Source organism: Eubalaena glacialis, chromosome 9 (assembly GCF_028564815.1).
Source record: "Eubalaena glacialis isolate mEubGla1 chromosome 9, mEubGla1.1.hap2.+ XY, whole genome shotgun sequence".
Lineage (NCBI taxonomy): Eukaryota > Metazoa > Chordata > Mammalia > Artiodactyla > Balaenidae > Eubalaena > Eubalaena glacialis.
In genome coordinates this window covers 48426794-48443678 of record NC_083724.1, presented here as the reverse complement: position 1 = coordinate 48443678, position 16885 = coordinate 48426794, and the positions used below count along the sequence as shown (strand labels likewise).

Below are 16885 nucleotides of genomic sequence, written 5' to 3'. Positions count from 1 at the left end.
ATCCAAGGAGAAACATGCCAAGACATATATTAGTTTAACTATCAAAAATTAAATATAAAGAAAAAATATTAAAAGGACCAAGAGAAAAGCAACAAATAATATACAAGGGAATCCCCATAAGGTTAACAGCTGATTTTTCAGCAGAAACTCTGCAAGCCAGAAGGGAGTGGCAGGACATACTTAAAGTGATGAAAGGGGAAAACCTAAAACCAATATTACCCAGAAAGGATCTCATTCAGATTCGACGGAGAAATTAAAACCTTTACAGACAAGAAAAAGCTAAGAGAATTCAGCAGCACCAAACCAGCTTTACAACAAATGCTAAAGGAACTTCTCTAGGCAGGAAACACAAGAGAAGGAAAAGACCTACAAAAACAAACCCAAAACAATTATGAAAGTGGTAATAGGAACATACATACTGATAATTACCATAAATGTAAGTGGATTAAATGCTCCAACCAAAAGACACAGACTGGCTGAATGGATACAAAAACAAGACCCATATATATGCTGTCTAAAAGAGACCCACTTCAGACCTAGGGACACATACACACTGCAAATGAGAGGATGGAAAAAGATATTCCATGCAAATGGAAATCAAAAGAAAGCTGAAGTAGCAATTCTCATATCAGACAAAATAGACTTCAAAATAAAGACTATTACAAGAGACAAAGAAGAACACTATATAATGATCAAAAGATCAATCCAGGAAGAAGATACAACAATGGTAAATATTTATGCACCCAACATAGGAGCACCTCAATACATAAGGCAAATGCTAACAGCCATAAAAGGGGAAATCGACAGTAACCCAATCATAGTTGGGGACTTTAACACCCCACTTTCACCAATGAACAGATCATCCAAGATGAAAATAAATAAGGAAACACAAGCTTTTAATGACACATTAAACAAGATGGACTTAATTGATATTTATAGGACATTCCATCCCAAAACAACAGAATACACTTTATTCTCAAGTGCTCATGGAACATTCTCCAGGATAGATCATATCTTGGGTCTCAAATCAAGCCTTGGTAAATTTAAGAATATTGAAATCGTATCAAGTATCTTTTCCGACCACAATGCTATGAGACTAGATATCAATTACAGGAAAAATCTGTAAAAAATACAAACACATGGAGGCTAAACAATACACTAGTAAATAACCAAGTGATCACTGAATAAACCAAAGAGGAAATCAAAAAAAAACCTAGAAACAAATGACAATGAAAACACAACGACCCAAAACCTATGGGATGCAGCAAAAGCAGTTCTAAGAGGGAAGTTTTTAGCAATATATTCCTACCTTAAGAGACAAGAAAAATCTCAAATAAACAACCTAACCTTACACCTAAAGCAATTAGAGAAAGAGGAACAAAAGAAAACCCAAAGTTAGCAGAAAGAAAAAAATCATAAAGATCATATCAGAAATAAATGAAAAAGAAAGAAGGAAACCATAGCAAAAATCAATAAAATGAAAAGCTGGTTCTTTGAGAAGATAAACAAAATTGATAAACCATTAGTCATACTCATCAAGAATAAAAGGGAGAAGACTCAAATCAACAGAACTAGAAATGAAAAAGCAGAAGCAACAACTGACACTGCAGAAATACAAAGGATCATGAGAGATTACTACAGGCAACTATATGCCAATAAAGTGGACAACCTGGAAGAAATGGACAATTTCTTAGAAAAGCACAACCTTCGGAGACTGAACCAGGAAGCAATAGAAAATATAAACAGACCAATCATAAGCACTGAAATTGAAACTGTGATTAAAAATCTTCCAAAAAACAAAAGCCCAGGACCAGATGGCTTCACAGGCGAATTCTATCAAACATTTAGAGAAGAGCTAACACCTATCCTTCTCAAACTCTTCCAAAATATAGCAGTGGGAGGAAACTCTCAAACTCATTCTACGAGGCCACCATCACCCTGATACAAAACCGGACAAAGATGTCACAAAAAAAGAAAACTACAGGCCAATATCACTGATGAACACAGATGCAAAAATCCTCAACAAAATACTAGCAAACGGAATCCAGCAGCACATTAAAAGGATCATACACCATGATCAAGTGGGGTTTATCCCAGGATTGCAAGGATTCTTCAATATACGCAAATCAATCAATGTAATACACCATATTAACAAATTGAAGGAGAAAAACCATATGATCATCTCAATAGATGCAGAAAAAGCTTTCAGCAAAATTCAACACCCATTTATGATAAAAATCCTCCAGAAAGTAGGCATAGAGGGAACTTACCTCAACATAATAAAGGCTGTATATGACAAACCTACAGCCAAAATCGTTCTCAATGGTGAAAAACTGAAACCATGTCCACTAAGATCAGGAACAAGACAAGGTTGCCCACTTTCACCACTGTTATTCAACATAGTTTTGGAAGTTTTAGCCACAGCAATCAGAGAAGAAAAAGAAATAAAAGGAATCCAAATCAGAAAAGGAGGAGTAAAGCTGTCACTGTTTGCAGATGACATGATACTATACATAGAGAATCCTAAAGATGCTACCAGAAAACTACTAGAGCTAATCCATGAATTTGGTAAAGTAGCAGGATACAAAATTAATGCACAGAAATCTCTTGCATTCCTATACACTAATGATGAAAACTCTGAAAAAGAATTAAGGAAACACTCCCATTTACCATTGCAACAAAAAGAATAAAATACCTAGGAATAAACCTACCTAGGCAGACAAAAGGCCTGTATGCAGAAAACTATAAGACACTGATGAAAGAAATTAAAGATGATACAAACAGATGGAGATATATACCATGTTCTTGGATTGGAAGAATCAACATTGTGAAAATGACTATAGTACCCAAAGCAATCTACAGATTCAATGCAATCCCTATCAAATTACCAATGGCATTTTTCACAGAACTAGAACAAAAAATTTTACAATTTGTATGGAAACAGAAAAGACCCAAATAGCCAAAGCAATCTTGAGAAACAAATCGGAGCTGGAGGAATTAGGCTCTTTGACTTCAGACTATACTACAAAGCTACAGTAATCAAGACAGTATGGTACTGGCACAAAAACAGAAATATAGATCAATGGAACAGGATAGAAAGATAAATCCACACACATGTGGTCACCTTATCTTTGATAAAGGAGAATATACAATGGAGAAAAGATGGTCTCTTCAATAAGTGGTGCTAGGAAAAGTGGACAACTACATGTAAAAGAATGAAATTAGAACACTCCCTAACACCATACACAAAAATAAACTCAAAATGGATGAAAGACCTAAATGTAAGGCCAGACACTATAAAACTCTTAGAGGAAAACGTAGGCAGAACACTCTATGACATATATCACAGCAAGATCCTTTATGACCCACCTCCTAGAGAAATGGAAATAAAAACAAAAATAAACAAATGGGACCTAATGAAACTTAAACGCTTTTGCACAGCAAAGGAAACCATAAGCAAGACGAAAGGACAAACCTCTCAGTGGGAGAAAATATTTGCAAACGAAGCAACTGACAAGGGATTAATCTCCAAAATATACAAGCAGCTTATGCAGCTCAATATCAGAAAAACAAACAACCCAATCCAAAAATGGGCAGAAGACCTAAATAGACATTTCTCCAAAGAAGATATACAGATTGCCAAAAAACACATGAAAGGATGCTCAACATCACTAATCATTAAAGAAATGCAAATCAAAACCACAATGAGGTATCATCACCTCACACCGGTCATAATGGCCATCATCAAAAAATCTACAAACCATAAATGCTGGAGAAGGTGTGGAGAAAAGTAAACCCTCTTACACTGTTGGTGGGAATGTAAATTGATACAGCCACTATGGAGAACAGTATGGAGGGTCCTTAAAAAACTAAAAATAGAACTACCATATGACCCAGCAATCCCACTATTGGGCATATACCCTGAGAAAACCATAATTCAAAAAGAGTCATGTACCACAACGTTCATTGCAACACTATTTACAATAGCCAGGACATGGAAGCAACCTAAGTGTCCAGCGACAGATGAATGGATAAAGAAGATGTGGCACATGGAATATTACTCAGCCATAAAAAGAAATGAAATTGAGTTATTTGTAGTGAGGTGGATGGACCTAGAGTCTGTCATACAGTGTGAAGTAAGTCAGAAAGAGAAAAACAAATACCGTTTGCTAACACATATATATGGAATCTAAAAAGAAAAAAAATGGTTCTGAAGAACCTAGGGGCAAGACAGGAATAAAGATGCAGATGTAGAGAATGGACTTGAGGACATGGGGAGGGGGAAGGGTTAGCTGGGACAAAGTGAGAGAGTAGCATTGATATATATACACTACCAAGTGTAAAATAGATAGCTAGTGGGAAACAGCTGCATGGCACAGGGAGATCAGCTCGGTGCTCTGTGACCACCTAGAGGGGTAGGATAAGGAGGGTGGGAGGGAGGCTCAAGAGGGAAGGGATATGGGGATATGTGTGTGCATATAGCTGATTTACTTTGTTGTACAGCAGAAACTAATACAACATTGTATAGCAATTGTACTCCAATAAAGATGTTGGAAAAAAAAATTACTGTAGAAAATAAAATTTGTTTATATACCTATTTGAAAATAAATAAATGGGCTTTCTACCTCCATTTTCTTTATCACTAACTGAGCACAGTTTATAGTTAATATCTGTTTGTTTATGTCTCTTTTCCTTATCCTCCACTAGATAGTAAGCTCATGTGGAACCTGTAACTTTCATTTATGAGTGCTTAAATAAATCAGCACTCATAGAAGGTGCTTAGTAAAGCATAGAAGGTGCTTAGTAAATCTGTCAGTAAATGGATGAACGCATAAGATGAACACACACATATAAAATTACTTCCTTTTATTTTTCTATTGCCCTCTTGCTCAAGTTTTTACTCTTATACAGTTTTCTTAGCTTCTTCTTGTAATAAATAATGTCCCTATATTGACTCTGGCAAGGAAGTGATAGTGCCACTCTTTTTCATGATAGTAGAGGTGGCATGGGGTTAGGGAACAGATTTTCTGAGAAAAAGCACCCATTTTCTTCCCTCCACCATTCTCCCATGCAATTTCTACCCTTTGGTCCTCATTCCCCAGCACTTATATTATTTAAGTGGATTTTCTCAGCAACTGTTAAGATAAATGATGTTATTTCTATTTTCTGAGAAAATTGAGGGTCATAAGTACTGAGTTAACAATCAAAGGTCAACAAAGCAAAAAACAGTCCAAATCCACAGTTTAAAACCAGGTCGGTAAAATGTGGAAGTTCACCGTTTCTTTTTCCACCCTATCACTCTGCCTCTTGTTACAGATAAAGCGGGGATTCTACCTACATTACATGTGCTGTAGAGGGAAGAAGAAGCCTCCCGGGCTTAGCTCACTGGGCAGGGCAGGGATCGGGAAGTTAGTATCATGCTGGAAGTTCTTCGAAGAAAAGCTTTACTCTTACACATATGGTTCTGACTAAATATCATCGTTTGTGTGGTCCAGGGTTCATTCTTTCATCTGCCCAGTATTGTTCCGTGTTGGAAGCTACTTCATTAACAACATCCAGAAGAATATAGGATGATTAAGTCATCTTATAATTCAGCAACATAAGTCGGCTCTCAAAATTTTCTCAATAAATTACATAGCATTATTTCCTAATCTATCCTTATTCTTTCTAAATGGATAGTTCTGGTTAGATACTGAGGAAAAGACTACTTTCTGTTATATTTTATAAAACCTGTTTTTATAACTGCAAGTATTTAAATCTTCCATGTTCACACCATCCTAACAGCATTGCTTTTGTTTTTCTGTTTCCTTCCACTCTTCACCCACATATTTTGAAATATATATTCAATCTTTACATATTTCCATACCATGTAGTGATAGCATTTTATTCTGGTTTTAGACTGAACATTTTCTTTGTTCTGGTAATAAAGAATCAGTAGACAAAGTATTTCAAAGCTTAATGTGCATTATTCCCAAATCGTATTTGTTTTCTTAGTTTGATGCTATGATAAAATGAAAAGCTAATTGATGGTTACTGTATATGAAAGCGGACTAACTAAGTAGATGAATAAAAGTTGTCAAGGAACTGGATGATCTTCTGGCAATACTATTCTGGCTAAAGAAAAGTATTTTCCAAAAAAAAAAGTCATACAAGTTTATCTAAAGACATGTAAGACAGTTGAACATAAAATTAAATTGCAATCTAGGATTATTACTTAATAGGCTATTACTTTTGATCTTTGCAATATATATAGGCACTAACAATTATATATATCTTCCTAGACATGACAGAAGGAACCCTTGAAATATAAAGTGTATTTTATAAGCTATAGATGTACTTTTCCTCTAATAAAACATGTAAACTTACTTGACATTTATTTATGCAAACTCATTAAATAACTTCTATACTCATTCTTGTCAAAGGTAGTATTTCAATTTAATTATGATTAGGGACTTATTTAAATCACTATAAAAATCTCATTCCTCATCTAATGATGCCAGTGACAAATATAAAGCTGTCTACATCAGCATTGCTCATTTATTACACCAATTTTCCAGAATATATAGGTCATTCTAAAAGCTCTTCCTGAAAAAAATATCATAAAGCAGCTTTTTAATTCTCAAAGTTCTCATCAGAATTAAAATGGAGTTAGGTCAAGTTTTCAGAGCATAGAGCTGTGAGATTATTTTACATTATTTTTATTTATGTGAGTTTAGGGAATATTCAGAGATGTTTTTTCTCTTAACTTTATTAAACATTTGGGCATTGTACTGGGTTGAACTGTTCTCCCCCTACCACCTCCCCAAAAAAGAGATGTCTGCCAGGAACATGTAAATGTAGCCTTATTTGGAATAAAGGTCTTTGCAGATGTAATTAAGGTAAGGATCTCAAGATGAAGTCATTCTGAATTAAGGTGAATCCAATAACGAATGTCCTTATAAGAGACAGACAATGAGAGGTACATAAAGACACAGAGGGAAGAAGGCCATCTGAAGATGGAGGCAGACATTGGAGTTATACTGCCACAAGCCAAGGAACGCCAGGAGCTGCCAGAAACTGGACGAAACTAGGAAAGATTCTTCCCTAGAGCCTTTGTAGGGTTGGTGGCCCTCCCAACACTTTAAGACTTCTGCCCTCCAAAACTGTGTGAGAATGAATTTCTGCTGTTTTAAACTACCACATCTGTGGTAATTTGTTGCAGCAGCCCTAGAAAACTAATACAAGTATACATTTGATACTAACTGCAGGTTTTGAATTCCTTTAAATGTTAGTCTGTGTCTATTCTGTGTTTATAGATAAGATCTTTTCTTTGAAGTATATTAAAGCGTGAATATCTGTCATTAAAAACAGAAAAAATCCTATATACCTAACATTCCATTTATCTCATAAAGTTACTGTTTTGGCTTTATTTTATCTACCACAGATGTGGCTGGTGGTTATTCATCTTCCGTGCTTGATGCAATCAGAAGAGCAGTGATGGTTTCCAACGTGCTTTCAGTTAATAAGATAAATGCAAAAAGCCTCACCCTCAAAGAGGTCTTCAGACTAGCTACTCTTGGAGGCAGCCAAGGTAATGAGCATTTTATTTCTCACACGATGTACAACCATGCCAATCTGTGTCCTTCACTGCAGTGTGAAGGCTCGTGATAGTGGCATCAGCAGGCACCCCCATATTCATGACTGTTGCATCTCATATGATATAACCAAAACTTAGCAAGTACATGTTCAAGCATGTGGTGGAGGCATCATTCTTTTAGCAAGTTCCCTGTTTTTGGCAGAAGAGATGTTCAGTATGCAATTATCATATTAATTGTTTTAATGGATACTTCGCATTGGTCACATGCATACGAGTTCTTTAAAATAATCAGTTTTTTTCCATTGAGTCAAGTAACATGCTCTCTATTGGCCTAAGTAGTAATAATAATAATAATAGCCAAGACTTATTGGGCCCTTACCATGTGATAGGCACTATGCAACATGCTTTATGGATGCTGTTATTTAATCCTCAGAACGACTGTTATTAATTCCATTTTACCAACAAGGTACCTGAGTGAGGCTTACACACCTGTCAAGCTACAGTGTGCCATGATTTGAATCCAGAAAATCTGATGCGAGAGTGCAGGGTGTTACCCACCGCCTTCCACTGCAATATCTTCCTGTATAAATCTTAGCTTAGACTATGTATTTTGTTTATATACTTAAGTACACTAATTACCCAAGCCTCTTTCAAAGGAGAAAGATGGAGAAGTATAGTTGATTGATAGGCAAATATTGTTCATCACCTTTTCCCAGTTCTCACATGTAACTGTATTTTTACTGAAAAAATAGAAATTGGTAACTGTATTGCTTTCTGTCACTTTAAGTATTATAGTATAATCTGGATGGAAGATAGTGAACATATCATGAAACCTTAGGTAGCTAGTGAGAAAAACATAGATCTTGAGACAGGTGTATATTTTTAATATATTTTAATATTTTTATATTTACGATATATACCCTAGATCTTATAAATGAAGTATGATGGAGGCCAGGGTATCCTGGGAAGAGAAACTTCCTGGCTCTTCTCTGAATGTTCTGGGCTATGATGAATGCCATAAAGAACATTTCAAGAAAGAAAGCAAAGGTCATGCGCTTTGCATTTCCCCCAGTCTTATGATTTCATTTTCTGAAGTTCCAAGTTTTAAAAGTTCTGTTCTTTTAGCAAATGTGACACTCCCTACCCCACCCCCGTTTTCACATCTGAGTTGTCCTACCATCTTATTTTCATGGTGCAAATGACTTGTATTTAAATAGTGCTTTTTTTATTCTAGGCTCTCTGTGAGTTGTTTCATCAGGATCCTGTATCTGACCAGGCCGGCATGGGGTGCTTACCAAATCATTTCTACCTTACCATATAGCTTTCAAATCTATTTTCTGGGCCGCTGTTATGAAATTTCTTCTCCTTAGCTTGTGTCTCTACAAGAGTCTGAGTGAATGAGATGAATGCATCCCTGTTTAAAGTTGGCATCTTCCCCGCTTTACATTCACTCTCAAGATCAAGATGTGCATAAATCACCTTCACAGAGCCAACATTTGCTCCAAAGACAGTAAAACTGCGTTTCCTAAAATGCATTTGAGTTGCTTACCAGCCCAGCTAGGCCTCTCTGAAATAATGTGAATTTAGATCAATTTACAATTCACTGACAGTAGTTGTGTTTTTTTGGTTAGTTCATACCTGAACTCTCCAGGTTCTAACAAATAGTCCAGTTAGTTTATATATATATAATACCATCAATTCCTGGCAAATGAACCTGGTTATCTGGCCTATTAAACACAGTTTTATGTTGAATACAGTCATCAAAAACTCATGTTTGTCATGCTGTTTGTCAAGGGAAAAACGAAGTAGAGTGTAATCGATGGAGGAGGAGAAAATTTCCAGTGATTTTCTATTACATTCAGTTCTTCCCCCCATAATCAGTGGAAGTCACCTAACCACTTTTAACGTTTCTAATTATGTTTGCACCTCTTTAAGAACTCTTTAGCTAAAAAAATCTTTTTTCTTTTCTGAGAATAAAAGAGTTGCCCTTTAAATAACCATTTAAGAACAAGCAAGATTTCTAAATCTGTGCTTAGAGCATTGCCAAAAGACTTCTGGATATCCATACCTAGAAATATAATGTAGTGGGTATTGTCTAACAGGAATATGGTGTCTAATATTTTCACATACGACTGTATTCTGACAGTGACAGAATACAACAAATACATGTAAAAATTCAATTAAGTAATGCTGCACTCCAGTTGACCTTTCTTTCATGCATGCTTCTATTTGGAACACTCTATTCCAGATTCTGGCTTTAAGGAACTTTAAATTCAATACCTTCATTGACCAGGAAAACCAACTACCCTCATCTTCTGAAACTAAACCATAAAAATGAGAGATGTTCTTCCTCGACATCCACTATTCATGGAACAGGAATTCTAGCTGGGAGATGGGTCAAGTCAATAGACATTATTGACCTATGCCCTATTTTAGAGAACCATTCTTCTCTGGCAACCAGAAAATCTTTAAGGTTACAGAGAAATTAGTCTGCTTTCAAAAGCATTGGGACTCTTGAGTTATGAAAATCTATTTACTTTCAGAAGTGAATTTTTTCTATTCAAAGGATTTAAACTAAGGAACTTAGGATGGATATGCCTGCATTGACAAATATGCAAAAAGATATTTATTTTTTACTTATTTGAAGTTCATTTCACTGCCACAAAAATAGATCTTGTCAGCTATTTCATAGAACAAAAAGAACAAAAAGGGCAAGGAAAGGAGTTGGAATGTTGGAAGGAGAATAGGAGGGAAAGAGAAAGATATTATGTCCATCATCATGTTTCTTAGAGAGGTGAATGGAAATCACAGACCAGTTGGACTGTGAAGGGAACTGATAGAGCTGAAACAGACAACATCAGAATTATGATCATGGTGTTGAAGAGAACTCTTTTTATTCTCAGATTTTGCTTTCCCTGTGCTTACTCTGCCTTCTGTAAGTCAAAGTCTTGCGACCTATTGGAATGCTTCACTATTAAAATACTAATTTTTTTCTAGTGACACACTGGCAGATTCTGTCCTTGCAAATTGGGATATTTGCATGGTCCGATGGCTAAAAATACTAACTGTTTATTAATTTATTCCATCCTGTAGCCCTGGGGCTGGATAGACAGATTGGAAACTTTGAAGTGGGCAAGGAATTTGATGCCCTCCTGATCAACCTCAAAGCATCTGACTCTCCCATTGACCTGTTTTATGGGGATTTTTTTGGTGATATTTCTGAGGTACGTAAAAGGAAGTTGATCAAAAAGCATTTATTTCATGAACTAGTCAGTCAGAACAGCTTCCCTATAGAAAAAAAATAGACACTGAAACATTTTAATGGAGTGCAGGAGAATCTTATAAGGGAAGCTAGATCCTTTTTTTTTTTGAACATCTTTATTGGAGTATAATTGCTTTACATTGATGTGTTAGTTGCTGCTGTATAACAAAGTGAATCAGCTATACATATACATATATCCCCATATCCCCTCCCTCTTGCGTCTCCCTCCCACCCTGCCCATCCCACCCCTCTAGGTGGTCACAAAGCACGAGCTGATCTCCCTGTGCTATGCGGCTGCTTCCCACTAGCTATCTATCCCACGCCTGGTAGTGTATACAAGTCACTGCCACTCTCTCACTTCGCCTCATCTTACCCCTCTCCCTCCCCGTGTCCTCAAGTCCATTCTCTACGTCTGCGTCTCTATTCCTGTCCTGCCCCTAGGTTCTTCAGAACCTTTTTTTTTTTTTTTTTTTAGATTCCATATATATCTGTTAGCATATGGTATTTGTTTTTCTCTTTCTGACTTACTTCACTCTGTATGACAGACTCTAGGTCCATCCACCTCACTACAAATAACTCAATTTCGTTTCTTTTTATGGCTGAGTAATATTCCATTGTATATGTGTGCCACATCTTCTTTATCCATTCATCTGTCAATGGACACGTAGGTTGCTTCCCTGTCCTGGCTGTTTTAAATAGTGCTGCAGTGAACACTGTGGTACATGACTCTTTGAATTATGGTTTTCTCAGGGTATATGCCCAGTAGTGGGATTGCTGGGTCATATGATAGTTCTATTTTTAGTTTTTTAAGGAACCTCCATACTGTTCTCCATAGTGGCTGTATCAATTTACATTCCCATCAACAGTGCAAGAGGGTTCCCTTTTCTCCACACCCTCTCCACCATTTATTGTTTGTAGATTTTTTTGATGATGGCCATTCTGACTGGTGTGAGGTGATACCACATTGTAGTTTTGATTTGCATTTCTCTAATGATTAGTGATGTGGAGCATCCTTTCAAGTGTTTATTGGCAATCTGTATATCTTCTTTGGAGAAATATCTATTTAGGTCTGTGCATTTTTGGATTGGGTTGTTTGCTTTTTTGATATTGAAATGCATGAGCTGCTTGTATATTTTGGAGATTAATCCTTTGTCAGTTGCTTTGTTTGCAAATATTTTCTCCCACTGTGAGGGCTGTCTTTTTGTCTTGTTTATGGTTTCCTTTGCTGTGCAAAAGCTTTTAAGTTTCATTAGGTCCCATTTGTTTATTTTTGTTTTTATTTCCATCTCTCTAGGAGGTGCGTCAAAAAGGATCTTGCTGTGATTCATGTCATAGAGTGTTCTGCCTATGTTTTCCTCTAAGAGTTTGATAGTGTCTGGCCTTACATTTAGGTCTTTAATCCATTTTGAGTTTATTTTTGTGTATGGTGTTAGGGAGTGTTCTAATTTCATTCTTGTACATGTAGCTGTCCAGTTTTCCCAGCACCACTTATTGAAGAGGCTGTCTTTACTCCATTGTATATTCTCCTTTATCAGAGATAAGGTGACCATATGTGCGTGGATTTATCTCTGGGATTTATGTCCTGTTCCATTGATCTATGTTTCTGTTTTTGTGCCAGTACCATACTATCTTGATTAGTGTAGCTTTGTAGTATAGTCTGAAGTCCGGGAGCCTGATTCCTCCAGCTCCGTTTTTCTTTCTCAAGATTGCTTTGGCTATTCTGGGTCTTTTCTGTTTCCATACAAATTGTGAAATTTCTTGTTCTAGTTCTGTGAAAAATGCCATTGGTAGTTTGATAGGGATCGCATTGATTCTGTAGATTTCTTTGGGTAGTATAATCATTTTCACAATGTTGATTCTTCCAATCCAAGAACATGGTATATCTCTCCATCTGTTTGTATCATCTTTAATTTCTTTCATCAGTGTATTATAGTTTTCTGCATACAGGTCTTTTGTCTCCTTAGGTAGGTTTATTCCTAGGTATTTTATTCTTTTTGTTGCAATGGTAAATGGGAGTGTTTCCTTAATTCTTTTTCAGAGTTTTCATCATTAGTGTATAGGAATGCAAGAGATTTCTGTGCATTAATTTTGTATCCTGCTACTTTACCAAATTCATGGATTAGCTCTAGTAGTTTTCTGGTAGCATCTTTAGGATTCTCTATGTATAGTATCATGTCATCTGCAAACAGTGACAGCTTTACTCCTCCTTTTCTGATTTGGATTCCTTTTATTTCTTTTTCTTCTCTGATTGCTGTGGCTAAAACTTCCAAAACTATGTTGAATAATAGTGGTGAGAGTGGGCAACCTTGTCTTGTTCCTGATCTTAGTGCACATGGTTTCAGTTTTTCACCATTGAGAACGATGTTGGCTGTGGGTTTGTCATATATGGCCTTTATTATGTTGAGGTAAGTTCCCTCTATGCCTACTTTCTGGAGGGTTTTTATCATAAATGGGTGTTGAATTTTGTCAAAAATTTTTCTGCATCTATTATCATATGGTTTTTCTACTTCAATTTGTTAATATGGTGTATCACACTGATTGATTTGCATATATTGAGGAATCCTTGCATTCCTGGGATAAACCCCACTTGATCATGGTGTATGATCCTTTTAATGTGCTGCTGATTTCTGTTTGCTAGTATTTTGTTGAGGATTTTTGCATCTGTGTTCATCAGTGATATTGGCCTGTAGTTTTCTTTTTTTCTGACATATTTGTCTGGTTTTGTATCAGGGTGATGGTGGCCTCGTAGAATGAGTTTGGGGGTGTTCCTCCCTCTGCTATATTTTGGAATAGTTTGAGAAGGAGGGGTGTTAGCTCTTCTCTAAATGTTTGATAGAATTCGCCTGTGAAGCCATCTGGTCCTGGGCTTTTGTTTGTTGGAAGATTTTTAATCACAGCTGCAATTTCAGTGCTTGTGATTGGTCTGTTTATATTTTCTGTTTCTTCCTGGTTCAGTCTTGGAAAGTTGTGCTTTTCTAAGAAATTGTCCATTTCTTCCAGGTTGTCCACTTTATTGGCATATAGTTGCTTGTAGTAATCTCATGATCCTTTGTATTTCTGCAGTGTCAGTTGTTACTTCTGCTTTTTCATTTCTAATCCTGTTGATTTGTCTTCTCCCTTTTTTTCTTGATGAGTCTGGCTAATGGTTTATCAATTTTGTTTATCTTCTCAAAGAACCAGCTTTTAGTTTCATTGATTTTTGCTATTGTTTCCTTCATTTCTTTTTCATTTATTTCTGATCTGATCTTTATGATTTCTTTCCTGCTGCTAACTTTGGGGTTTTTTTGTTCTTCTTTCTCTAATTGCTTTAGGTGTAAGGTTAGGTTGTTTATTTGAGATGTTTTTTGTTTCCTGAGGTAGGACTCTATTGCTACAAACTTCCCTCTTAGAACTGCTTTTGCTGCATCCCATAGGTTTTGGGTCGTCGTGTTTTCACTGTCATTTGTTTCTAGGTATTTTTTGATTTCCTCTTTGATTTATTCAGTGATCTCTTGGTTATTTACTAGTGTATTGTTTAGCCTCCATGTGTTTTTATTTTTTACATTTTTTTTCCTTAATTGATATCTAGTCTTATAGCGTTGTGGTCAGAGAAAATACTTGATACTATTTCAATTTTCTTAATTTTACCATGGCTTGATTTGTGACCCAAGATACAATATATCCTGGAGAATGCTCCATAAGCACTTGAGAAGAAAATGTATTCTGTTTTTTTGGATGTAATGTCGTATAAATATCAGTTAAGTCCATCTTGTTTAATGTGTCATTTAAAGCTTGTGTTTCCTTCTTTAATTTCATTTTGGAAGAATTGCCCATTGGTGAAAGTGGGGTGTTAAAGTCCCCTACTATGATTGTGTTACTGTCGATCTTCCCTTTTATGGCTGTTAGCATTTGCCTTATGTATTGAGGTGCTCCTATGTTGGGTGCATAAATATCTACAATTGTTATATCTTCTTCTTGGATTGATCCATTAATCATTATGTAGTGTCCTTCCTTGTCTCTTGTAACAGTCTTTATTTTAAAGTCTATTTTATCTGATATGAGAATTGCTACTCCAGCTTTCTTTTGATTTCCATTTGCATGGAATATCTTTTTCCATCCCCTCACTTTCAGTCTGTATGTGTTCCTAGGTCTGAAGTGGGTCTCTTGTAGACAGCATATATACGAGTCTTATTTTTGTATCCATTCAGCCAGTCTGTGTCTTTTGGTTGGAGCATTTAATCCATTTACATTTAAGGTAATTATCGATGTGTATGTTCTTAATACCATTTTCTTAATTGTTTTGGGTTTGTTTTTGTAGGTCTTTTCCTTCTCTGTGTTTCCTGCCTAGAGAAGTTCCTTTAGCATTTGTTGTAAAGCTGGTTTGGTGGTGCTGAATTCTCTTAGCTTTTTCTTGTCTGTAAAGGTTGTAATTTCTCCATCGAATCTGAATGAGATCCTTTCTGGGTAATTAATATTGGTTGTAGGTTTTCCCCTTTCTCACTTTAAATATGTCCTGCCACTCCCTTCTGGCTTGCAGAGTTTCTGCTGAAAAATCAGCTGTTAACCTTATGGGGATTCCCTTGTATATTATTTGTTGCTTTTCCCTTGCTCCTTTTAATATTTTTTCTTTGTATTTAATTTTTGATAGTTTGACTAATATGTGCCTTGGCATGTTTCTCTTTGGATTTATCCTGTATGGGACTCTCTCTGCTTCCTGGACTTGATTATTTCCTTTCCCATTTTAGGGAAGTTTTCATCTATAATCTCTTCAAATGTTTTCTCAGTCCCTTTCTTTTTCTCTGGGACCCCTATAATTTGAATGTTGGTGCGTTTAGTGTTGTCCCAGAGGTCTCTGAGACTGTCCTCGATTCTTTTCATTCTTTTTTCTTTACTCTGCTCTGCGGTAGTTATTTCCACTGTTTTATCTTCCAGGTCACTTATCTGTTCTTCTGCCTCAGTTATTCTGCTATTGATTCCTTCTAGAGAATTATTAATTTCATTTATTGTGTTGTTCATCATTGTTTATTTGCTCTTTAGTTCTTCTAGTTCCTTGTTAAATGTTTCTTGTACTTTCTCCATTCTGTTTCCAAGATTATGGATCATCTTCACTGTCATTACTCTGAATTCTTTTTCAGGTAGACTGCCTATTTCCTCTTCATTTGTTTGGTCTCGTGGGTTTTTACTTTGCTTCTTCATCTGCTGCATATTTCTCTGTCTTCTCATTTTGCTTAACTTACTGTATTTGGGGTCTCCTTTTCTCAGGCTGCAAGTTCGTAGTTCTCGTTGTTTTTGGTGTCTGCCCCCAGTGGGTAAGGTTTGTTCTGTGGGTTGTGTAGGCTTCCTGGTGGAGGGGACTCGTGCCTGTGTTCCAGTCGATGAGGCTGGATCTTGTCTTCCTGCTGGGCAGGACCGCGTCCGGTGGTGTGTTTTGGGTTGCCTGTGACCTTATGATTTTAGGCAGCCTCTCTGCTGATGGGTGGGGTTGTGTTCCTTTCTTGCTAGTTGTTTGGCATGGAGTGTCCAGCACTAGAGCTTGCTGGTTGTTGAATGGAGCTGGGTCTTAGCTTTGAGATAGAGGTCTCTGGGAGAGCTCTCGCTGATTGATTATTATATGGGGCCAGGAGGTCTCTGGTGGTCCAATGTCCTGAACTCGGCTCTCCCACCTCAGAGACTCAGGCCTGACACCCGGCTGGAGCACCAGACCCTGTTAGCCACACGGCTGGAGTGCCTTCAGAGTTGGAGAAGCTGGCTTGCAGTGGCTCTCCTTCTGCGCTGCACATTAGAATCACCTGCTTCTTCCTTGTTTTGCCCCAAAGGCAGTGTTCCACAGAGAAAAACAGTCCCCTTGAAAATAGTCACAGCTCTGAGATGGCTTTTTTTTTTTCCTTTGTGCTTAGTCAGGTTTCACTTGCTCACAGGGGGTCACGTGCAGAGGCCTCGCACCCGGCTCTTCCTACTGGAGTTCCTAGTTTGGAATCTAGATCCTTTTAAGTTATTATAATTTCATGACAATAATGGTATTTAAGAAACATTTGTATTTTGAATATATTTGTATATTTGAAGGTATT

The 16885-nt window shown here is 36.7% G+C and overlaps 1 protein-coding gene across 1 annotated transcript in view; it reads left to right on the top strand.

Annotated features, from left to right (window-relative positions):
• GDA (guanine deaminase) overlaps window positions 1-16885 on the top strand; it is a 126041-nt gene that overhangs the window by 106845 nt on the left and 2311 nt on the right. Inside the window, exons 11-12 of the mRNA XM_061201187.1 lie at window positions 7424-7570; window positions 10670-10800. Of these exons, the coding sequence (XP_061057170.1) occupies window positions 7424-7570; window positions 10670-10800 (278 nt within the window). The remainder of the gene's footprint in view (window positions 1-7423; window positions 7571-10669; window positions 10801-16885) is intronic.